The 26846-nt window shown below is 34.9% G+C and overlaps 2 protein-coding genes across 14 annotated transcripts in view; one reads left to right on the forward strand and one right to left on the reverse strand.

The window, feature by feature from the left end:
- Positions 1-26846, reverse strand: part of LOC106786843 (E3 ubiquitin-protein ligase MYCBP2) — a 206605-nt gene that overhangs the window by 13226 nt on the left and 166533 nt on the right. The window lies entirely within an intron of this gene.
- On the forward strand, positions 670-25677 carry LOC106786846. Its single transcript, XM_014748682.1, has 4 exons — positions 670-1474; positions 21259-21678; positions 22541-22833; positions 23108-25677. The coding sequence occupies exons 1-4, from the start codon at positions 1241-1243 to the stop codon at positions 24930-24932; spliced, it is 2772 nt and encodes a 923-aa protein (XP_014604168.1). The 5' UTR covers positions 670-1240; the 3' UTR covers positions 24933-25677.

Consider the following 26846-nt stretch of genomic DNA (forward strand, 5'->3'; position numbering starts at 1 on the left):
CTTTGTTTGTCTTTTTATAATGCATTACATTGAGAATTATTTTGATGCAACAACAACAACAGCAACAACAACAAATATCTAGGTTCCATGTAACATGATAGTAATTCCATCGTATTTGAAAAACCTTTTTAGACAATGCGTGTTGCACGCATGTATATAGATATAAAACGTAACACATATGTAAAACGTATTATATAAAATACACATGTCATTGATACTTTCCAATCCATTACAGACAGACACTAAATACGATAGATTAAGTTTGTAACTTGGTCAGGGTCGATTTCGATAGAAGAACATCAGTGGTAGATTCTGGTTCCCCTAGGACCTGTTCGAATACCTGTACACACCTTAAAGTTCCTATTCACGAACGATTCTCTAAAGAAATCGTGACACGAAACCCTGTGTTGGGTACAGAACCCTCTTTCTCTCTTTCACGAACATCTCGTTGGATCTTTTATCTTTTAAAAGGCTCTCCCTGAAGGCAGGGAAAGAGTTGTACGACGAGAAAAAGAGAAAGATAGATATATCTATAGATATATACACTGACTAAAGGCAATGACACAGACAAAGACAGAGATATGAAGAGAAAAGGAAGAGCAGCAAGCAAGCAAGCAAGCAAGCAAGCAAGGCACACGGTTTCTAGGTGGGGAGGAGACACCGATCGTGCATGCCACCGACCACAGTTTCAAAGCAACCTCCGTCATGATCGCGTCAGCTGGTCTTTAGTTAGCCTGCCTCTTCGCAAACGAATCAACCGGCCGCGTGCGTGCCTAGAAAAACTAGAAAAACACCCGTACCAATCCAATAACCAACCGAAAAGTCTCATTTTCCCCATTCCTTTCCTTCAAAACACGTTGCTAGTGTTAGCAAAGTATTTAAGATTAAAACAAATAAAACGGGATTTGTTGAATCAACGTTAAAGTATCGATCAATGGGAATATATTGTATTGATTCGAATTGATCTATCGAAAATAATCAATCCAAATGATTCAACCATCATTGTTCATTGTTTTTTCTCAATTTCAACGAGGATATGATAGAATTGATGAAACTCTTAACTTGTCCGATCAAGGACAACGATGATCGGAGTGATGGTTCAATGAACTGATGTATTAGTAGTCTATACGATTCTACTCTCGTTGTTCATGTTGTTTTTATTATTGGTGGAACGTAGGAAGAAGAAAAGAAGAAGAGGGAAGATCCTCGTCAGCGTATTTGTGGGGAAAATAATAGAAAAATGTATGGGAAATGGAGTGTGTTAGGTTGTGTTTCGGGCGGTTATAAGTGTAATAATAATAATAATAATAATAATAATCACGGTGCAATGATATCTGTTATGGTTATACTGTGCTGCTACGTAGCGTTTTGTTTTGCCGAAAGTGCGCCAGGGATATGCGCAATGGACGGATGCAATTGCACCGTCAAAGCACATCGTTGGATTAACGTCAAATGCGTGTTCACTAACGATCAGGTGAAAATTTGTTTAAAAACCTGTTTGTTTGTTCAATAATATATTTCAACTAACAAAATATATTTCTATTCCAAATAATAATTCCAATTGATATTCCTAATATTCCTTTCTTCAGAAACAGAAACATTGCATATAACCATTCTCGCGATTGATTCATTCATTTATTTATTAATATAAATATTTTTGTATAAACAAAAATTATAAAAACATCGTCATTGTTCTCGAAATGTAACGCAAGAAAAAAAAAATAAATAAAAAAGGGTCTTCTCGTTAGTAGACCGACACAAAGCGATGCTTGAACGTTTCATGAACTATTTTTAACGTGTCTCTAACGAACACGCGAAAAAGAAAATAATCTCTTCCTTCCATTTTAATCGTTCACGAAAGGAATCAAAAATAAGCGTTACTCTCTCTCTCTCTCTCTCTCTCTCTCTCTCATATTCTCTTTCTCTTTCTCTTGTTAGTTTTAGAGGATTAAACATGAAAGGATCTGTAGTAGTATTGTCGAAGGCTTTGCAAGTTTCCCGACGCCTACTTTGACTTACGAATAACTTGCGTATGCGCCACGCGATGCACTTAACTTTCGTCATTTGAATATCTTACATTAGTCTCTCTCTCACTCTCTCTCTCACTCTCCTTTCTTGGAACTGAGGAATGTCTTTTCAAGTAAATATTTTCAACTAGTAATCTATAATAGAAACATGTATTTTTTACATAAAAAATAATTCAAATATAAAACGTCCAACTTAGTTAAATTAAGTTCAACTTCTTTTTATGTCCAAGTTCCCTATGAACCCTTATCATCAAGAATTATAATTTTGGACGAGAGAAAATACTGAATAAAACTCAATTCTAATTCGTTTTATTTCATTCCGAAAAATGAAACCTAATAAGTATCTTCAATCATCTTTTATTCCTTCTACTAATATTCAGTTTTCTTCTCTAAAAAAACAGAAATAGAAAAAGAGAAACGAGAGACTCAAAATACAAAAAATTAGAGAAAGAAAGAGAAAAGTCGGTAATATCCAACAATGAAAGTTTACGAAATCGTGCATGAGGATTGTGTTTCAAGGGGAATTAACATATAAATCATTGGTCCAACGAATATGGCGGGAAACGTATGAGCAGAAATACACAGGACGAGTTTTAACTCAGTTAACCCATAATCCATGATAAACGTATATACATTGGTATTAAAACCGTCTAAACAACGAAACGAATTTATATTTTGGTGTGTACATGTAAATGCAACTTGATCTACATAGAAAATGTTTAAACAAAAAGAGTATAAAAAAAGCCTTTCCTATTCTTGAATATGAGAGAGTGTACCTGGGAAGTATCACAAATCTTTATCTCTTATTCGCATAATAATTCTTCCTACCTTCATCCCCATTTTCATGTCAATTCTGGATATATATATATATATACTAAAATATATATACATAACTACGTAATATACTTTTGTCATAAGGAAGGAAGGTAGATAGATTACGAGCGTTAATTAAAACGACGCGTGATGCGATAAGTTAAAAAGAAGTCTCGTATTCCGAGGTCACAAGCTCAGAGAGTTCACGTGTTTTTACATATGTATTATATATATATATATATATGTAAGTATGTATAAATGAATAAATGTATATGTGTGTATATCTACGCCACGCTTCTTGACTGCAAACTGGACTGGTCTATCTCCTATCTCTTCTAACCATCTCTCTGACCTGCATACATACATATATACACACATAGACGATAGGAACGAGTACTTAAATGTGTTAGTTCGTTGATTCGTTCCTTCGAAAGCGTGTATAAGCGCTCGCGCGTACACCGAGTTGAGAATTAAAGCGGCGTACATCATGGCAACGAACCGGGAATCATGTTGAATTCACGTTTCGAACCGAAATTATTCTCCCGTTCTAACTGATTCTATACGTATAATCTTTCTAGGAAATTCCTCTTCGATAAATTATTCTGATTAATTAACAGAGTCACAGGCAAAGTGTATCTACACACTGTCCGAAATTCGTCAAGTTTCTGATTACGGATTGCAGAATCCTGTTTTCCTTCCGTTTGAAAACAAACTCGACAGGATTTTCGCGTGGGCAGAAATTCTGCTTGGTTTATTCGTAACGGGCCATAAGTGCGGCCTTGACAATAATTTTACCCACTTTCTTTCTTTTTAAATCTTCCATGTATATTTCTGTTTTCTGCATATAACACAAATATATTTGTCTCTTTGTTTATACAAACTGAATATACATTCTTTTACAATTAGTAGAATTTTTATTTCGTGGAATATGATCTTGTTTTAATTAAGTTATGGAAGCAAGGGCGTTATCTTTAAAAACGCGATCAGTACATTGACTCCGTTTGTTCGTCAACGAAAAATATACTTCCTAATCGAATCAGATCTAGCGACTACGTCACTTATCGTCCAAACGCTGTTAATTCCATTTACAGCCTCGTCACTGTCGTCATCTCTCTCTCTCTCTCACTCACTTCATTTCACTTTCTTCTTTGTTAGACATAGATATATATATCATTTTTGTAGAAAAATAAAACAAAGAACTTGCCATTTGAACAATTTGACGATGAAATAATTCAATGATAGTAGAAATAATTAAAGAAAAAATATAAAACGTATTAATTATTTTGTTTAACTGGTTTCCTTGTAAAAATGATCAATTCAATATGTAGAAATGATCGAAGAGAGATAAGGGGGCCCCCTTTGAAAATCGTTCTTATGCATTCGTTCGAACCTAGGCACAACTTCCTGCGCGTGTAACTTCCGTTTGGAGGGTTCGTTCGTAACACATGTCTAAAATAACCATAGAGAATACACAGACGAGGTGGTGGTGGTGAGTGTATCATTGGTTAACAAGTTAACCATATAACTTATTCCTTTTTAAATTCTATTTTTACGAGCTTTAAATATTTTACTTCATTTTTATATTACGATTCTACTTAATATCTTTTTCTTCCGTTATTTCAAGTATTCTAATCGTCGAAAATAGAAAGAAATTATAATATACGTGAATACGTTTTACAGTAGGCTACCAACCATAAGATTTTACGATCAACCCGAAGGCAAACACGTCGGGCTTGGCAACCAAGATTTAATTCCATCGTTTCGTATTACCGTTACTCACGGTCGTCGAACTTAAATAATAATGCGAAATAAAAGTAAGGATAATTAATAATTAACAAAAGAAAATCATTAGAAATTGTTCAAACACATTCCCCATCCAGTTGTATCTTTGTTACGAACGATAATATCAAACGAAATGATTACTATAATATCTTGATCTTTAAACCTATTTTTTTACGAATCAACGAATCCAACTCTTCTCGATGATAATCACCGAAAGTATAAAAAACCAATCGAAATAACAACAGTTTGACATTTATTTATACGTATCGAGTATAACACATTGAAATTCCACACACTCGATGCTTATTCAAGCGTTGCAGAATAATTTTATATCTAACCGAGTATTCTCGTTATCGATCGTGGACTATTGCTTTTCGATACAAAATCGATAGTTACTCATACATGTATTGATCAATATATATATATAAAAAGAACGATGTGGATATCAGAAACGAGAAAAATGAATTCCAAAAATGGAACGACGCGACCCACCAGAAAAATATTTTTTTTTCGGTTTTTTCGGTTCTTTTCTCTATTTTTGAAATAATACTACCTCTCTCTCTCTCTCTCTTTCTATCTTTATAAATATATAAATACGACCACACCTCAAAAGCACGATCCTTCCTTTGCCGATGACGTTGCTTTGGAGCTTTAGCTGGATTAATAAATTGATGGTCTCTCTCTCTCTCACACACTCTTCTACGAGGTCTTTCAAACGGGGAAAAAAGGGGGATAGCATACACACACATACACACACCGATGGGTTGGCTACGGTATGGGGTTTTTGTGGTGGGAATTTCGTGCGCACAAAATGCCTCCGACTATATCGTTCCACACTCGTACACACGTTACTCGACGAGTTCATTCGTTCATCCATCTTGTTCATGAACGTTCCGATCTTTCGACTCAATTTATTCACAATAGGCCCTTTCAACGAATTATGTTCTTCTTCTCGTTGTCCGATGACGACGACGACGACGACGACGACGACAACGAGAACGACGAGGATGAACGAATCTCTTGGTGTTGTTAAACCATATACTAATCCCATATATATATTTCGGTTTAATCATGCGGGTTTTTTAAAAACAGTATTCGCAGCGGGCATACGATAAATTAAATGCGCGTGTTTCGAATATTACCATCCTATTTTTTATATATATTTCTTTTTTTTTCTTTTTTGTCTTCCCTTTTATTTTATTTTATTTTTATTATTATTATTTTTTAATGATAAAATTTCATAGGGAACTTGGACATGAAAAGAAGTAGAACTTAATTTGATTGAGTTGGACGTTTCGTCCCTTTATTGGGACTTCTTCAGCAACTTAATCTTTAAAGTTCAGCGTCTTTTTTCTTTAATTATTATTATTATTATTATTATTTCATTCAAGTATCCATTTATCTCACGTATCTTACTTACGGTATCGACATATTTATCTAATACACGTATAGCATATACGTAACATTCGTAGAAAATAAAATATGATTCCAGTGGTAGCCGGTAAACTGAATAAGAGTGGTCAAAGCGTACGAGAATATTCAGTCGAGTGTCCAACTGACAGTTACGACCATCATCCCAACCCCCGTCCCAACCTCCCCATCCCGTTAATTCGTAGAACGAATTATTTTCACGACGTGTATATATACAAATAACCGGACAATTCTACGAAAGATAAAATTATGCGTTTACTTTTACGCTTTTAATAATGAAAAAAATAAAATGCATATACGAGAGAATTGGGGGATTAATAATAACAATAATATCGATAGAATTTCAAGTATATTCATCCCTTTTCAACTCACATTCTCGACGAAAGATAGATTTATATGAAAAATAATTTGTAATCCATCTGCTCCCATCCCCATGAACGATGAACGACAAACCCCATTGACATATTCTATTAGATCGAATCGATGATTACGGTTATACTAGTTGCATATACGACTTTGGTGTGATCCGAACAGGTTTCCCCATTGATAAGCCACGTGTGGCCTTTATATTTTTCGTCAAATTTCAAATCGTTTTCAAGCATGAATGTACATGGACGAGTAAATACAAAGAGAAAAATAGGGGTGCAGGAATTGAAGGGGTAGCCGTGGGAGGGGGGGGGAGGGTGAGGGTAGATCGATAGATAAATGGATGGATGGATGGATGAATAGAAAAAGAGAGAGATGCATATAGGTATATACTAGTAACGTTATTGGTGGGGTTCAGCATTTCCTTTTTGGAAATACCTCTATCCTATAGGATTTTACGATTTTCTAATGCCCTCCCCTGTACCCCTCTCTCTCTCTCTTCTATGTGTTCGATATCCTAGAATAGAGAAACCGTATCATGGAAATCTTTTATCTTCCTGCATTACTCTCAATCAGTATCGCGTTCGATAACTTCGAGATAATCCAATAAACGGAGATCGTTCGATCGAGATTACATAGAATGAGAAAGAGAGAGAGGGTGGTGGAGGGTTAAGAGTGGTTTCTATGGAATACGCGTGTATACGAGAGAGAAAGAGAGAGAAATACATGCCATTATCACTCTCGGCTACAGAGTGTATCCCAACGGAGAGATAAATTATTTTAGGACGGGCAGCGGCTGCACAATACTCGCACACACACACACTCTCTCTCTCTCTTTCTCTCATCTAGGCCGATTGCGGTTTGCTCGCTTTGTCTGGAGAATTCGCTCGGGGGCGTAGATATAACCGACATCCTGCTTCGTTCATTCCCAACGATAATTCTCTCTCTCTCTCTCTCTTCTCTTCTCTTCTCTCTTCTTTAACACCCCGCAAGTATACTCGAGTTATCGCGATTGGCCACACGCGTGTACATGTGAGAGAGAGAGAGAGAGAACTATTACTGTGTATTTTTTCTACTATACTTGTATGTGGATGCATATATTTGTGTTCTTGTACTGATTCTTATGAGTGTTCGTGAGTTGTTTTCTTTATTAGTATATGTCACGATCAGGTATATAGGTAACTACTACATACGTAAATTATACGATATAGGAGGATAGGCAAGTTACGTTTTTACCGACTTAACGACGTGTCGAATCATCACTGAACACTTCTTATCTTCTTTTCTCTTCTCTTTCACACTTAATGCACTCTCTGTCTTTCTCTATCTCACTTTCAAGGAGACCTTATGGTTGTGCTCTCACTGATTTTAACGAGCTTTGGTATATATTAGTAGTTTAATAATTTTTTCTATCTGTTTTCAAATTGTTTTAGATGAAAATAGATAAATCTTTTTAATATATTAACAAATAACAATCGTATATATTTTAATCTTTAACAATTTCATGTATAATATACTTGTTAAAAAATAAAATGTTAATCGTAATTCAAGTAATTAATTTTCCTTTATTATTTGCGCAAGATGTTAAAAAATTTATTATTTCTAATATTTTTTTGTAATAAATAATTTGATTGATCCGTGAGGACCCAACCGTAAGGTCTCCTTGTTAGTTCATCCAGTGCATCTTTTCATTTCTATCCTTTTTTCTGTTTTTTTTGTTCCCTTTCTTTTTTTTTAGAGTTGTGTTGCATGATAATACTAATCGTACACAGGAAACACGATTATCTTTTTCTCGCACCTATGAACGATGATCTTTATATTCAATGTTAATTTTTCTGCATCTTTATACAACACAAGCACGCTTGCAAATGAATAATCCGAATGTCACTTGCATTCTTTTTCTTTTACGATTAATTCTTATAATTCTATATTTATATTTTTATATACGTATGGTTGAATCAGAGATTGAAAAGTGCATATTAAAAGGAATGATTATTGCGAAATGTTACTTTCGTAGATAATAATGTATTGTATACATATATAATTCATAAATTTGTTCAGAAACATAGACGCGTATTTTAACTCGCTATTTTTTTCCTTCCTTTTCTTTTTTTTTTTTTACCATTCGGCATACTTTTCCTTATCATTTTTCATTATGCGTAATACGTACACGTAATAGCTCGCGTTTAAAATAAAATTTCTACGAAGTAATCATTTCTCAAAAGTGTAAAACCGATTCACAAAGAAAACAATACATTTGTTCGTTGAATCAAAACTGATTTCATAACTATAATATATCGTTTATAACTTTCCAAAAATAATAATCCGATGTGTCGATACGATCGTCGTATTTGTTTTTATCTCTGGTTATTAAAAGCATATAGGAAAAATACAAGTGTCACAATTTCTAGCGTGATTAACACAAATCGTTATATAAATCAAAAAAGGTTTTTCAATCAAATAATTGTACTTTTGCAAAAGTTCATTAAAACTAAATTGAATTTCTTTTGTTTTTTTTTTTTTTATCGGATTCCGATTTTTAATATTTTTATTCATTCCGTCAGATCGGTATCTTTTTGTATTCGGATAATTAGAAAGAAATGCATGAAAGGGATGTTAAATAAAAAATATAATGATGTCGACGAGAGAAAGAGGAAAGCACCAAAAACTTTTATGGGTATTTTTTCTCACACTTCTCATCTCAGTTAGTTAAAACCCTTCTTCTTCTTATTTTTTTTCTTCTTCTTCTTCTACAAACTGATTAATTAGAAGTGATAATTCCGAAGAATACGGGTACGCTTTGTCGTAGTTCGATAAGTGTCATTACGTATTATCGTCGAGAGGGTTTTTCTTTTTTTTTTTAACAAGCCTTTTATCTATGTTTTTTTTTTTATATCTTCCGACTACTGGCGTAATAGTAGGCTCATTGTTCGTTCGTTTCTCCTGAACTCTCTAGTACTGCATTTTTTTCTGTTATTCGAAGATGAGAAATGAGACAAAGTTTCGACCTTGCTGCTTAAGAATCCCCCTCGTTTCATGGGGTCAACCATGACTGGCTGAAAACAGCTTTTTTTTTTCTTTCCAAATTTCTATGTTTCCTGTCACGTGATCGTATAACTTCTTACGAGAAGAACCGTAAAGAGAAAAAATAATCATTCGTATGAGAAATTTGTTCTAAAACGAATCAATTCGTGGAAGAACGAAAGAGTATGGAAATTCTTATTGTTTGTTTGTTAAAAAATTGTAAAAAATAAAAAGAAACTAAATATGAATATGGTGTTTGAACTAATACGTAAAATATAATAAATAAATAAATGTTCCAAAAGTAATCCCCTCGTGTGTTTCTGTCATTCTAAAAAAAGAACGAAAAAAATCTTTTAAATTGATCAAATAAAATAATTTATATATATATAGATATGAAAAAAATAATTGTTAAATAAATAACAGTGTTAAAATTATCGTTGGGGGTCAAAATCCCTTTCTTATGGTTACTGTTAGAGAAACACGAGTCACTGACATTTCATTAATCTTAACCAAGACGATATAACTCGAACTCCGTTCGAGTAAAATGCAATCTCGACAGGGAGGAATAATTACTCTATCTTCCAGTAGAAACTTAAAAGGAAGAGTGTGTATGGGGGAGGGGAGGAGAGAAGAGAAAAGAGAGAAGTTTCTATCTGTAACTATTACAATACATCTATCAAGAATTACAGTAGCAATGCTTTTAGTCTTTTGATATTTATATAGTATCCAACACTATAAATGTATGCAAGTATAACCCACTCTCTTATCCTATATAAGAAATAACGTAAACAGTATTTCGACACGTTGTTATAAAGATATACATAAAGTTTCTACGATAATTTATAATATCAACGCTCAGTTAAAATAGAAATATTAAAATGAAGCTTTTTTTTTACTTCGATTAAATCAACCTTACATTATACTTATATAGACTTTCAATGTAAATATAAATAGTTAAATATCACGCGAGCATAAAAAGAATAGAAAATAAAATAAAATAAAAGAACAAATATGAGGACAAAAGTATGGACAGGGGGGAATCGTTGGATTCTCTCGTAGGGAATAGTTGCTTAGGGGGTGGGATGAATTTGCTTGTGTTATCCATGTGCTGCTGCTGTTACTGGTGGGACGACAATTAACCGAATTATCCGTCGACGTGACCCCTGGTCTCAAAATCATGCACACGGTGGTGCATAATGGCGCTGCATAATGGGGCTTGCACGTTGGGGCCAAAGGCACGACTAGTCTCTCACACTTTCTCTCTCTCTCTCTCTCTCTCAAACACATACATTCACACACATTCAGTATCTATCTCTCTATCTCTCTCTCTCGTAACCCGTGGTTCGCCCATATGCGAGGCAGAAGTAATTTCATCTCGCGGCTAGAAGGAGTGTCAGCGCGTGCACCACCACCACCACCACCACCACCACCACCACCACCACCACCACCATTCCGCGAATTAACTTCCGGCATTCCCGTGGCAACCGCCATAACGCTACGAGAAGTTCCACCAAATTCTCGTCCCAGAATATACGTGTACGTCGTTTTGTGTATATGTACAATCATCTCTTTTCCTATATTTTTCTACCCCTATCTCTATCTCTGTCTCTCTCTTTTTCAGTCACACATACTTCAACATCATATCTTCTATACGTTTTATGTTACACATAGACGAACAAATATTAGTAGTAGTACCCGACAATAATGCGGCATACAGAAATTCTGAAATTAACCATAAAGCATATACTCATCTACAAAAGAGAGATGGAGATAGAGAGAGAGAATTTTTTTAAATGAATAATCATTTTTAAGTGCTCATGCAACTTTATATTCGTTTTATATAAGCTTTGCGTTCCTCATTCCTCTTTCCCCAACTCAATAAAAATTCATTTTATTCTATCCACGCCATTTTGTGATTGATATGAACTGGATAGAAAGTATAAAAAAAAAAAAAAGAATAGAGATAGAATACTCGTGTGTCCGTTCGACGATCTATTGATCGGACATTGAACTCCCACGGTGGTGTGTTACCTGCCATATCGGGTTCAAGAATTTTTCCTTTCGTAGTTACCTACAGATCTCAACTACTCTCACGAAACAAGACACACGAGAATTACGTATACTTACTTGTGTCCAATGAAATTCGTTTTTAATGTTACGAGAATTATGCGAGATCGAAAAGAATTCATTGAAATATTTTCTTTTTTTTTATTATAAAAAAATCCACAATCGATTTTTATATTACACGTTTATATTTAAATATTTGAAAATAAAAGAGAAATGTAAAGAGAGAGAGAGAGAGTTGATTAAAAGAAAAAATAAAAAGGTTACCAGAGGAATGTCGATATAGGAAAAATTCCATAGCAATCGATGATAACCGAGAGACAGATTGACAGACTGATATTCAAATTTATTAGACGAGTACTATTTTCTATGATCGTTTATGCGAAACACGTAGGAACACGTAGGATTCGTAGGATAGTTATCGATCGTACAATTTATACGTAGAGAATTGTTAACGAGATAATATAATAAAACGTTAACACGTATATTCTAAGAAATGTTATCTTCATTTATTTCTTTCGGCAAGTTTTCAACTCGTTCGATCATTTGTTTCTTTTTTTCCAAACAAAAAATGTTAAATGTCGAATTTGTATTAATCTCTTTTTCGGTACCGAACAAAGTATAGTTTTATCGACAAGGGGATCAAAGTTCGCAAAGACTTTGCATTTCAACCTTTTCGAATTGAACTCAAGACCCCTCTTAGTGACTTTCGGAGTATAGAATTTACTAGGAAACTCTAACTAGGAACTTGTGCTTACCACGAATGTTAGCGGTTTTGTTAGGTTCAATGCTTTACTCCGAATACACCCCCGTGTACACGTGTTTGTTGCTAAGGATTTGTTTCTTTACTTGCATCTAACCCCTTTTCTGACTCTCTTACTATTAACTGCATATGCATGTATTCTCGTATGAATGAATGAACATGTTTACCACCTTTCTGTAAAAGTTCAAGTCTTTGAAAGTGTTCCATATCTATTTCTTCATTCTATTTGGATCATTTATAATTTCCTGATTAATAGTTTAGAATTTGAAGCTAGAAAAAGGGAATATCTTAAAACGAAAAATGATCATTTTCTACGAGATGTAATAAATATCTTTAATTTAAGATTAGATTGTTTGTAATTCTAATTTAAATAGTTGTATACGTTACTTCAAAGAAATTCTAACTAAATAAATTTTAAATTAAACTTTCTTATTTCTCTCTTAACTTTGTTTACGTAATTTAACTTAATTTGCATTTATATAATAGTTAAGTTGACTGCGTACGTATTTTATTATAATAATTAAATCTGTCTAAGAAATTTCATCTTAAAATTCAAGTTATTTACAATTGTTTGTAACATTTTCTCGAATGATATATATATTATCTCTTTTAGAAAATATTAAGGTATGATAGAAATAAATAAAACAACAAAATATCGACCAAAAATTCTGCACAAAATTATCATTTCATTAATATTTATTTCAATAACATATTTCAATGAGAAGATCACAAGGAATCCATTGAAACTTATAAGTTCTTGGTTTAATGCTCCTTAAAATTTCTCTTTCCTTCTCTTTTTCTCACTCCTTCCTTTCTGTTATTTCGAACTTAGAAGCTAAAAACTATTTTTACGTGAACGCGCGACACGACTGTCTGTTTCCAGGCATCCTTAATTTATCACCGTCAGAGAATTTCGTCTGTGAGGGAGACCAGCAAGAATTGCTTCCGGAATTCTCTTCTTATTTCAATGATACTGTATCACAAAACTATTTCAACATTATTATCCCAAGTAATTCAAAAATATTATTATAAAAGAACGAGATAAGTAAATAAACGAACAAAAAAGAAAAAATAAAACAAACTGGTGTGTGTACTTATGTACGCACGTAAGAAATTATACTTCTTTAGTGTACCAAAACGAACATAACCTAAATAACCTTAAAAATAACTTCAATTATCTCGCGTACCAATATAATACTCAACATTTGTCGAAAATACGATAATATCATAAAATAAAATGAAGATATTAAATACCATTGTTAATGATTTTAATTAACATGTACAATCTAATTTATTTATTTACGAATTACTTCATGCCGATAAATTTGAAATCGTAATTCCCGCGCATCCGATAAATATCTCGGCAACTTCGTGGTGTAGATTTTTCGGTCGCATCTAACTTCACTTTCCAAAACGCGCGCCAAAAGGAGTATAACTTCAAAACTAACAAGAAAAATGTCATTATTTTCTCGTTATAGTCATCCGAGATCGTTCATCAAAGTCTTCACTAAATCGACACTCAACTTGATTTCATCGACACGTATTAGATCCTTCGGTAACGTTTACCTCGAGACTAGAATGAAAATCAAATAGCTTCTAAAGCAAATAGAATATTCCCAACGACGTCTTCAATTTGGAGAATGCGAAGTACGGGGCCTGGGGAGAAAGAGGGAGGGATGGGAGTGGGTGGCGGTGGGGTGAGGGCAGCGTGAATCGCATACTTTATCGTACTTTAAACGTTCGTCATTAGGACTTAAGTTTATCGAGTGCGATTCACGATCTTCAAGATAAGATCTTCGATTCTCTCTCTCTCTCTTTCTCTCTCTTTCTTTTTTGCCAATTTTGATTCAGACGGCGAGCCTTTCGGATGGTTCGTGACTCGCCATCTTAAAGCAGAACACTACGTATCGTTTTATTATATAAAAAGAAAGAAAGAAATAAAGAAATTCGTTACACGTACAACTAGAGAGAGAGAGAGAGGCTGTTTAATTATTTATCTCTTTCAGATCGATTATTTATTTTTCTTTTTGTTGAAATTCATTCGATCATTGACTAGCGTGAAAAGAATTGTTTTCGGATGAAAAACAAATTCATTTCTGACCAAACTCGTCTGCATTTTTCTCTGATTATTTTCTGTTGTTCTATTACGAGTCCTGCATTTTAATCTAAATCGAATATAAAACAGATGATCACAAAGATTAAAAATGATCGTTCTATCTTCTCGAGACATTTTCTATCTGTTTTATTTCTTTCATTTTTGTCCTACCCCTTTCCTCATTCATAGCTTATGTTAGGGAATTGGTAACTCTCCCTTTTCGTATAAGAAAATTCGAAAATAGTTTATGCATCCCTTTTAAAGTTGTAACTTTTCAAGTTCTAAAAATACTACAACAGAAAAATATGTTGCTAAAGTGCAATTACATTTTGTATGACAAATTATAAAGAAATAAATTGTTGACAAATCTTTGAGAAATAATGCATAACTCTGTATAAACAAGTTACCGAAAAAAAAGAAACAAAAGAGAGAGATTACTTACTCGATGAGTGGTCTGGAGCCAAGAAACAACGAAATTTTGGCTGGGGATACATTTTATACTTCATTAAACAGTATCGAGTTTCTAAAGTCGTTCAATAATTCGAGAGAAAGAGAGGTTGAGGGACCGAAAAAGCTAGAATATACCATCATCGAATATATTATCCTCTGAGGTACTTCCAACATAAGAAAGGAAGGACTACAACGTCGTTTTCCATTAGGATAGATCGATCGACCTTGATCGGATCGAGACTTTGAACGAAGAGTGGAAAGATAGGAGGAGGAGAGGAGAGAAGAGGAGAGGAGAGGAGACCTAGGCGTGTACCTAGGATCCGTTTTCGGTCTATGGAAGGAAGCAACGTTCCAGCAACGTTTCTCTTAGAGAACGAGGACGGTAGTGGCTTCTCGCCAAAACCACCATCTTCTTGGTACTACAAAATTAATCTGCAACTGCTGCCACCACCACCATCACCACCACCACCACGAACGTTGGTGCTGCTGCTGCTTCTGCTTCTGCAGGGTGCAGCAGTTTTAGGGATGAGGGGACAAAGTGGAGAAAGAGAAGCAGAGTTGAGAGGAGAGGAGAGGAGAGGAGAGGAGAGAAGAGAAACATGCTTTAGTTCGTCGTTCATAACTCGAGGGGCATGAGGAAAGTTCGGTTCTTCTCTTCCTCTTTGTGCCGACGGGCAGAAATAGCCAAGGCACGTTATCCCTGTCCCCCATACACACCCCACCCATACTCCCGTTGACTCACGAGAGTGCAACCCACGAAATCGTATGAATTTTAAGACCGAAGTCTTAGTCATTCATCGGTGAAAACCTTCGCCAAGAAAAAGAATATCCTAGAAAACGAATTTTCTCTTTCCACTTTACTCGCGTGCACGTGTTCACGATTTCTCTTTATTTTATTGAAGAAGAAGAAGAAGAAGATGATGATGATGATGAAGAAGGAAGAAAGTTGGACGACACAACAGCTGTTCTCTCGAGCGATGCATTGAAAAATAAGAAAAGGGACTGAGAGAAATAGAATGACGTCACCGATGCACGCAAGGAAAACATTTTACTTTTATACTTTTGTGTGTAAAGGAAGAAAGAGGGAACTACTACTACAACAAGATCCTTCTGGGTTTCTCACATCAACCGAGAATTACTACTACTACTACTACTACTACTACTACGATGACGTTAAGCTGTTTAAAGAGATTTTTATCTTTTCCCTTTTACTACCTTATTCTCCTTTCTCTTCTTTCAAAGAAAAAGCAGTTCTTCCCAACTTTTCACTTCTTTTTCTTTTTTTTCTCTCTTTGCCAACGGTGTTGCTCTACTTTCAACTTTCAACTTTTCGACTAACGTCCCGTTTTCTTTTTGAACTTACGTTGGAAATATGTTCATGTTACGCGTTTAGAATAATAACTTGACTAACTCGCGTTTTGATGATTCTTAAAAAACAAAAAGAAATCAAATTGTCTACGATGATATAAACGAGAGATCGATATTTTATTATTCATATAATATAATACTTAAATATATTATGCATTTCGGTTAAAATATAATGTAAATTTGTTCATTGATTATGAACATAACCTTAAAATCCGGGAGCGGCCAGTCAGAAACTAGCAAAGTGCCGCACCCTGTTCCCGATAAGTACTGGCCACGCAGTACGTTCCTTTTTATCTGATCATATCTTTAAAGGATCGTTCACCTTCTACGACTCGTTCGTATTAATTTGATCCTCGATTATAGATAATCTCGTAATTCGATTATTATTCGCGAGAAATCATTAACAACATTTTTTATTTGGTAAAAAGAAAATTTCTAATACAATCATTCGATCAGATAATTGTATCACGTTGATAATATTTTTTCGCAATAAAATATTTAAATACGTCATCATTTTTCTAGATATACACACGAATCATTTTGTAACTTATTTGAAAGTATTCAAAAGTATTTGAATACAAATGAAGACGATGAATAAGACACGTATTATCATTTATATAATATAATACTTAAATATATTACACATTTTTCGGTTAAAATATGACGTAAATTCGTTCATTGGTTATGAACATAACCTTAAAATCCGGAAGCGGCTAGTTAGCAAAGAATAAGAAGGAAGAAAGAAGAAAGAAACCTTGAAAAAGTATTATCCTATTGCAATTACGTAACATTTATGCGGTTGTTACTCGAAGCGTTATTTTATAACCATGAAATATACAATATATCGTCCTTGTGTGAATATTTTTCGACGAGATTCGCAGTTAGGTATCCCGTTCGTAGTTTTATTCGTTATTCGATTCGATAGACTGACAAGATAACATCGTTCAGTTTAAGGAAGATGCACTTTTAGGAATACGATTCTCTTCCAGGTGAATGAGCGTACGAAGGAGCAAACGAAAGAACAGGCAGGCAGGCAAGCAGGCAAGCAAACAGGAGCGGGTTGGGGTGGGGTGGGGTGGGACTGGCAGGTGGATAGGTTCAAGGAGAACCTCTTGCTTGAAATCGAGTCTCGCAAATTACGCTCGACCGACGTTTGCAAGCCGATAAACGAGAAGAAAACGGATATAGGAGCAGCCTGCTTGAATTCGCGCTCGCGTGCACACACCTTCTTACCTTCCTTTTCTAGTTTCGGATTACATACGAAAGAATAACTGAGATATTCTAGATAGGGAAAAATCATAATCACGTTTGCCTTAACCAGCGTCACAGTTTCTATGAATCATCATCTTTCCGCTAACGTACAACTACTACTCAAATGGGGTTTTCCGCTTCTTTGAACAGTCGTATTTTCGTTTCCTTGGCTAATGTAAACCGAAATTAGTTTAGTTTGAACGATGACGTTTGAACGTAGATATAATCTTTTTGCATTTTGTTGTTGTCTTTCATTCCTTTTCTTAGTATAATTATATTTAATCTTTCTCATTAGAATTCAACTTTGATAAAATATTTCCGTTAGTCTTTGTTTTTCTACAAAATTATGCTACTCATATACATAAACATTTTTCTAATACGTCGAATGAATTCGTTCAAAAAAAACTGATGTGTGTACTTATGTACGCACGTAAGAAGTTATATTTCTTTAGCATACAAAAACGAACATAACCTAAATAACTTCAAAAATAATTTCAATTTTCCCGCGCATCGTAAATATTCGACAACTTCATGGCGTCCATTTTTCGGTTGCATTTAACTTCACTTTCCAAAACGTACCAAAAGAAGTATAACTTCAATAAATCGTTTAAAATGTAATAAGAAATGATTATATTAACGTATATAATAAATCTTTTACAATTGTTCTCTCGTAGAATAAAGGTTTGCAACAATAGCGTTGAATACTTATATATAAATTTTCAACTAACTCGTATATATACTTTAAACTCTTGGAATTCATTACAATGAATCAAGTTGTCGTTGCCGTGAGCGCTTTTAATACGGTGTAACATTCAGTCTCTCGTTTAACACGTACGACTAAATGGATGTTGTGATATCCGAGGGACAGAAATATCTCGAGATAATGAATTTAGTTGGATACGTGTCTATCTTAATGCTAGAACGATCATATAATGGTGATGGGAGTGTGGCTTGGGGGGGGGGAGGTGGCCCTTTTCACAATAACTATTCCTTGGCAAAGAAACCAACCCTTCCTTTGTGACATACGAGTACGGTCCCCTTTTTTATTTTTATTTCGTTCTTTTTTGTTTTTTTTAGGTTCAAAAAGCTTGTTCGGACCGTTCCTAATCGAGAATACAATACGATGCATAAAAAGTTAATGTAGTATTCTTGTGAGTTATCGTTGGGTATCATCGTACGTATATGCATTTTCGTTGCATTGTGTTCGTAGAAAAATCCATTTCCCCTGCTGTGAAAGAAATGCGTTTTCTTATGTAAATTTCAAGATTCGACTTCTTGGGATTCGTTCAAACGCATTTAAAATTTTTCCATTGATGGGGCGGGGGTGGAGAGAGAAAAGAAACGTTTCTCTTTTCAAGAGGGATGCAAGGATACTCGAATAACGGAAAAGAACATATATAATCGAAAAGCATCCTAAATTTGTTCCACTTTCTCAACTTTGATTTTTCTATTCGAAAACAATTTGACTGAGTCTCTTTGTTTAAGGCTATTGTTTGTGGTTAATTTGTTTTTATCCTTTTGTTTTTAAAAGGAAATATAAATGCAATGAGAATAAAAGTACGTCAAACATAAGTCTGATAAGTATGATACTGAAAAAAAAAAAGAAATGAGTAAATCATATTATTATTATTGCGATATTAATACGTAGAAAATGATACTAATGTATTTTGATATAACATTCGAAGAAATTTAATAGAGATATGACGAAGTCCGGAAGTTAACGTCGGCGGAAGTACTTTTAATGCTAACTTAAATGGTGAGCCCAATAACAGACGGTGGTCTTTCGTATCGAGAATGTTAGTTGTATAAAATGAATTAAAGAAGTAACCTTGAAACTTAGAACGTCTAGAATTGCTGCTTCGTATACAAACACAATTTCTTGGTATACCAGATTCTTTATCTACTTTTATTCATCCTTGTGGTTTACCTATATTCCAAGAAAGGTAACTTAGCTTGTTTTCGTAATATAATTATAAAAGTTAGATGGAATATTATAATATGATACGAGATCTTAATGAGAAAAATATTTCATGGAAAAGAAAAAGAAAAAAATGAAAACTCCTTTTTAATATATTATTAACGATTTGAAAGGGGTGTCTGATTCGTTCGAAGAAATACGAACGACTGATCCCCATTTTTCGAAATGTGCAGCACGCGTTTAAACTAATCGCAATATCTTGCCAATAAAATGTTTATGATGTGTGTTTTTTTTTTATACGCTTCATTGCTTATTTTAATATGATTTTTTTGTGTTCTTTTATCGATCAAATTTAACCCCTTCCCCAATACGAAAATAAAATGTTTTATTAAACGAAATATTATTTCATGCGTTACGATATGTATACGTAATCAAACATTAAAACAAAATATACATATATGTATGTGTGTGCATATAAATGTTTATGCATATTATATTATATCACCGTTTTTTATTGATTATATTAAATTCGATTGATTGGAGATTCACTGGAACGAGAAAACGTTGTTAAAACCAGTAGCAACAAATTGCTTCGTTCGTGTTCGGTATCGATTCATCGAAGGAAGATTTGTGGTTCAGGATTTTGTGCAAAAGTAAGGAGTGAGAAGAGTACATGCAGTAAGATGCAATAAACTGCTCTTACCTCTCGCTACTCGATGCATAAAATATATCGAAAATTACGCTGAAGTTTCACCTTTTGCAGATTATCGATGTATCCGTGTTTTACGAGAGGATACACGTTGAACGAGAAATAAGTAACGAGCATGATCACCTTTTACTTTTTTCTTTTCCATTTCATTTTTTTCTCATCGTATTCTCAGGAGAATCAATTTTTCTTACTCAAAGTATATAATCTTCTTAAATCCGATAAATTTTCTTCAATTTTGTCTCAAACATCTAACACACATAAAGTACGCACGTAAGAAGTTATACTTCTTTACGAATATAATCTACATAACCTCAAAAATAACTTCAATTTGCGCACGCATCGTAAATATTCGACAACTTCGTGGTGTTGATTTTTCGGTCGCATCTAACTTCACTTTTCAAAACGCGCCTAAAAGAAGTATAACTTCAACAAAATATGCATATACGTGTGCATAAACAGATGACATACTTGCAAAAATATACTCGCGCGACTTTTTTTCTGCTTTCATATTTTCCAATCTTCGTATATTATCCAGAATGCATAACTCGTCGATGCTCTTTCTCTAGATTGGTTTTACGTACAACCTTTTAAATATTATTTATGATATATCGATATAGAATAGTTCGATAACGGGATGCTACGAAATAAACTGCATCACCTCGCCACCCTCCCCTCCTCAACAGCACCGGTTTCTCGCACTTCATATATCTCGTGCCACGTAGACGGAACATTTTCTACGATCATTATTTATCACGATCGTAAGACTTGTCGTTGATGATGCATAAAAGGCAAGCTAAAAATAGAGTTGCGAAAGAGAGAGATAGAAAGAGGGAGAGACACCATAATAAAGGAAGAACACTTTAAAGACTCCTATGTATTCGAAAGAATATTAAATTTGCGAAGTTAACGTAGATTCTATAAACGCTTGTTTATTATTTTCCCCTTTTTTCTTTTCCCCTGTCACGGTTATTTTCGCATTTATGAAAATATTAAAGGCATACCGGGTGGCGAATAAAAATGTTCCGCTGCCAAATAAAAAAGGGACAACAAAATATTCCTCGTCTTTCTTTCCTTCCTTTCATTCTTTCACATCTTTTTTTTCTACTAAAATCTTATTGAATAAAACATGAGAAGTGTGGATCTAGAAGAAGAAGGATAAATAAAATCTTGGTTTGGTTTCTTTTTTTTTACTTAAAGGTCGTGGAACTGTTAGAGGGAACGATTCCATCTGAAGCGATGGAAGTCGAGGTTTCTCATTGCAGAGAATTGAGAATCCAAACCGGTGCATTCGCTGGCGGTGCACCGTTGAAAAGGGTCCACGTATCCGGTATCTACAGCGTCATAGCGAAGAGGCAGGCCTTTGAAGATTTAAGAGCACCGAACACACACCTCGAGGTCTCCGAATGCAACAGCGTAATAATCGAGAGTCACGCCTTCAGGAATTCGCGTGGTACACTGAGCGTATCGATATCTAGATGTAAACACGTTGCAATAAAACCTAACGCATTTTCCTGGTTATTGTGGATAACGGTAAAAGAGGTGCCAACTTTGGAATTATCTAGTAATGCATTTAAATTCGAATCAGCGCAATATGGCAGACATGGACAAGCAACGAAGGTTCGATATATTTTTTTTTTATGAATGTAACAAATAAATAAGTGACTAATGTGCATATATATATTATATTAGATTTAGAAGTATGAAACTGGATTTTTTTTCGGTTAAAATTACACGTCTGTTTTTTCGGTTTCATACTTCTACACATTTATGTATAGGATTCGTAAAAAAATTGGACAGTGAACCCTGGATAGCTCAATGGATAAAGAACAATCGCCCGGAAAGCGAAAAAAAAGATTCGTGGGTTCTTCGAGTCCCGGGGTCAGTTCAACGCCCAATTTTTTCACGAATCCTAAAAATTGGGGGCCCAGCCGGGATGGAGGTTTGCTTCGTAACACGTTTCTACAATCATGCAATAACGAAAGAAAAATAATTAATTGAAGATGTATCAAAATGAGGTTAGGCGATAGTAGCGACGCTGAACGATTGACTGGTGGAACTAGGCAAGAAAAGAGGCTTTCTAAGCACCCAGCGCATGTTCAGGATTATGATGTAAAAACGTACGACATAAAAAATATAGATAGTTGAAAAAGAAGTTTACAAATGTTGCATGGGGGTAGAATGTGGGACGAGCAAACCACCATGCCAAATACTTAAATGGGCATTCGTAAAAAGATTGGACAGTGGGCCCTAAAATAATAGCTCAATGGATGATAAAGTTGCCTAATTTTTCACGAATCCTATATATGTGTATATTTGATTTTCTGCTAAATACTTAAATGGGCATTCATAAAAATATTGGACAGTGGACCCTAAATGGGATAGCTCAATGGGATGATAAAGTTGCCTAATTTTTCACGAATCCTATATATGTGTATATTTGATTTTCTTTCCTTTTCTTTTCTTTTTCTTTTCTTTTTAGATTATGTTCCAAAGCGTTAGAATTACGGAGTTGCCAACTGCCGTTTTCCCATCATCGGTGGCAGAGGTACGAATGGATGATATTTGGACGAAGGTTATACGAAAAGAGGCCTTCTGTGCGATGTCGATCTTCAATGTGATCATCAGCAACGCCTCGATATCGGAAATAGAATCTGGAGCTTTCAGTGATAAGATTCTTATCGAAAGTCTAGAATTCGTTGACGTTAGATTGAAATATATCGAGACAGGAGCTTTCCGAGCTGGACATGATAACGTTACGATTCAGTATTCTAGGTAAAAATAAAACAATATATGTATTGTGTACAGGTAACCCTTTTATAAAACGATAGACAGGTTAATTATAATAAATTTCATATTGTGTGTGTTCATTATTTCAAAATGAATTTAGTTTTGAAACGTGTTAAACAATAATCATGTTATACAGTGCTTTAAAAATACAGTCTTGTACAAAGTTTCGTATTGTAGGAGGACTACCTGTACTATTATTTAAAAAATGATTTAATTAGAACACTTCGACTAATTTGAAACGTATTTAATTGATTACTAGATTATCTGACGTTAAATCCGGTGCCATCGAGATATCTGCAGCAACTGTAACATTCAGCAACAACGAGTTCCAAAGCCTTCACAATCGTTCGATCGTTCTACATCAATGGAATCACATTGCGATCGAGCATAATCTATTCGTCGATCTCGCCTCGGATGCGATCGTAGCAGAAATGGATGCGAAACCGACGAAATCAGCCCCAAAGTTCGAATTCTCGTTTACGGGAAATCACATACAACACGCTCAACCGGGTTCGTTGAAGTTCATCGGGATTTCTCAGCAAGTTAATACGGCACGTGTCGGCAACAATTATTTCATAGAAAAGTGTAATTGCAAATTGGAAGATTGGGTGCGTGAAATAACCGGTAGAAACAGTTCGGTATCGTGGATGATGGATTCGAGTTATTGCATGGTAGACAAATTTCTCGAGAAGTGTTTTAATCTGCCGGAAGGTTATTTGGACATGAGAAATTTCACGAGATTGATATGCGGAAAAGGGGACAGTCACGTTTATTGCGAAAAACCAATTTCGAAACCAGAACCAAGTGTTAGCCCACCAAGCGTTGGTCCGCACGTTTATCCGAGAAACAAGGGATACTTTGACGTTGAAATGAGCGATCCTGAACAACTCGAGCGTGAGAAAAGGATTATCGTGGTTATATGCGTGGTAGCGGTTTTCATCGTTCTCGTAGTGATATTAACTTCGGGTATTTTATACATGCGAAGACGTGGTGTTTGTCCAAAGTTAACATCGGGTCCACTGATGAATTTAACCAGTTGGTTCTCACCCAACAACAGTGGCATGACCGCTGCTACGTCGGCAAGATCGATATCCAGACTGAGCGTTCACGAGTACGCTGGTCTTCAACCAGAAACAAGAATACTAGAGGTGGAAACTCAGCCGGATGTTACCGAGGAGGAAGAGGAGGAAGAGGAGGAGGAGGACGAGACTGTTGGACTTTATCAGTACACCGAAGATAAGGCTACGCAAACATTACCGGAGGAACTAACAGAGGAGTACCTGAGGGATCTAAGAGATAGATTAAACGATCCCGATAATTATAGTCAAGCTAGAGACATGATCGAACATCTTTACGATCTGATCAAGGTCGAAGAAAGTTGCAACAATAACAACGACAGGCAGACAACGAGTGGTGGACCCGGTGGACCTGGAGAGGAAAACGCCTACGATGTAATTCGTCCGAAAACGAAAAAACATCGTGGACAGGGCAAACCTTCTATCAGTGTTGGGACAAGGGTACCGTCCCTCGAAAAACTTTTGCCAGCTGGCTTGAAAACTAGACCACCCATCACGGAATACACGGAACCTCGTGACCAAAGAACAAGCGATCAAAACCATCTATACGCTGAGTTACCTGGCGATGAAACTGTTCCAAGTACAAGTCGCCTTTCTCAACCGGTTCTAGCAACTTTAGCTGGGAGAGCACCTCAACCTTTACCACCAGACGTCGTGAACGATCATCTCGTTAATGGTTGCTCCCCAAATAGAGGAGGGGAACCCCAGCAAAGGGAACTCGACCTACCGGAAAGTCCAAAGTTGGAATCCGCGAGGAATCAACAACAGGGAAGGCCTATGAGTTTCCTGAAAGCTTTAGGGGAAAGTATTCTCGGTGCAACTAAAATCAATAACAATAGCAAAAGGCCGAATTCCTTGTTATGCGAATACGCCGAACCGTCCGATGCTACGGCTCATCTTTATTCCGAATTACCGGAACCTCAAACTTCAACTCCGGCCGCGAAAATGGCCAACAGACCACTGCCTACTAAACCAGATCAAGAGTTGAGTAATACGGCTAAAGCGTAATTATGCTTAACACCGATTATCTGTGATATAAATATTATGTGTTAATGTATTGTGTCGAGAACGATGACTATTAATTATTCGTTTATTAATTACTCGTCTCGTCTTCGTTCATGCTCCTCTATTTTACACAATTTTTCGTGTTTTATACCGAATTTCTATTCGAACGATATGAAATATTAATGGAGCATTCGCACTGCGAGAAGTTTATATTAGTTTCGCGTTGTAAAAATAACGAAGAAGAAAAAACATAACTAAAAGAAATGGAGGAAAAAAAACTATATCGAGAAAAAGTGTAATTGGATTATCGTATATACGTGCATCATTTTTCCCCATCGGGAAATGTATTATTTTTCAGTCATTCACGACCAACGTAACAACAACTGTTCGTAGCGTGTGATTGAAACTTTCTAACGTTGTTTCTATATTTTCCTTCTTATTCTACTTATTCTTTTTTTTAAAAACTAAAGAAATTTTTTTCTTTTTTATCACTTTATTCATTTACATTTTTCTTTATCATCAAAATAGACATTATGTAACGTAGTGCAAACGGTCTTTAGCAGGCACGTTTCAGATAAAATGAACTAAAGATTGGCCTAATCTTGTTTATTTTGTTTAATTTAAATCGAGTATTTTTTCCGAGATACTACAAATGTACAATCGATTTACGTGTATAGTTAAAAGAGAAAATACGAAAATACAAATATGCTGCGACAGGTATATTAAATAAAAGAATATTTTACAAGGACCAGGAAATATGCTTTATCATTATTAATAACAATTATTATAATACGAATTATATATCAATTTCCTAAAATTCCAGAAAAGGAAACATTAATATTTATTTAGTTATCGATTGACTAAATCAAAATTAATGTCATCTGATTATATCAAATATTTCCTATTCCCACAGTTTACGTTCCTTATCCGTTCCTTTACTATTCTTAAAACGTTGCAAAACTATTGCATCTATTTCTAGTAAGTGTATAACCAGTTCTATCGTTTAAAACTTCGGTTGGTTTCACCTACACAACTTCTTATCTCTTTCGAAAAAAGAATTTTACGATTCTCAGACTAACTCTCGATCTTTTCTCTTACGTATAGTGTAACCCTCGTTAGAAGTCTTTCTCAGTTGAGTGGGAGTTCAAAGGTCGCTAGTAGCTCGAGTATTTTCCTTCTTTTTCTATTTTTTTTCTTTTTTATTTCTTTTATCCTTTCCCCTTTTTATTTTGTCTTTACTTCTCTCTTCCGTTCGCAGTGGTGCTTCGAAACACTTACAAATCTACTCCTTGCAAAAGTAAGAAAGTATAGTGAGCTTTTGGGAGAGAAAAAGAAAGAGAGACTGAGTGAGAGAGAGAGAGAGAGAAAGAAAGAAAGAGAGAACAGGAAAAGTTAGAGGAGAAGATATTCTTAATCTCTCTCGCAGTCTCTTCTTCTCTTCTATTAACTTCTCTTCACTTCTCTTCTGTTCTCTTCTTTCTGGGCGTAGTCGGTGTGTGTATATTCAAGAAGACGGGACCAAACTATTCAACATGGAATGCGAGAGAAACAAATAGAGAAGAAATCCGACTAGGTTTGCACCCTCGAACACCACAGCTTCTGTCACAGCTGTTAAAAACGTTTGAAACCTATTTTTTATTGTCATTTCAATTCATTATAAAAGATTTTCAAAATTTGTTAGCCGTTCGATAATAACAACAAAATATATATGTATATCTAAGAGAGAATAACTTTTTCGGATAATAAATCAATCTGAAAAGGTTCAAAAATTGGCAAAGAATGCGATGCTGCAAATTTTTACCTACTTTGCCATTTCTTTGAAATAATTCGGTCAATATTTTTTATACTTTTAGCAAATGGATTTTAATGAAACTTATATTAAATTAAAGTGCACACTTTTAGCTACGCGTAGAATAC

Source organism: Polistes canadensis, unplaced genomic scaffold, assembly GCF_001313835.1.
Source record: "Polistes canadensis isolate GaletaPanama2010 unplaced genomic scaffold, ASM131383v1 scaffold_85, whole genome shotgun sequence".
Taxonomy (NCBI): domain Eukaryota; kingdom Metazoa; phylum Arthropoda; class Insecta; order Hymenoptera; family Vespidae; genus Polistes; species Polistes canadensis.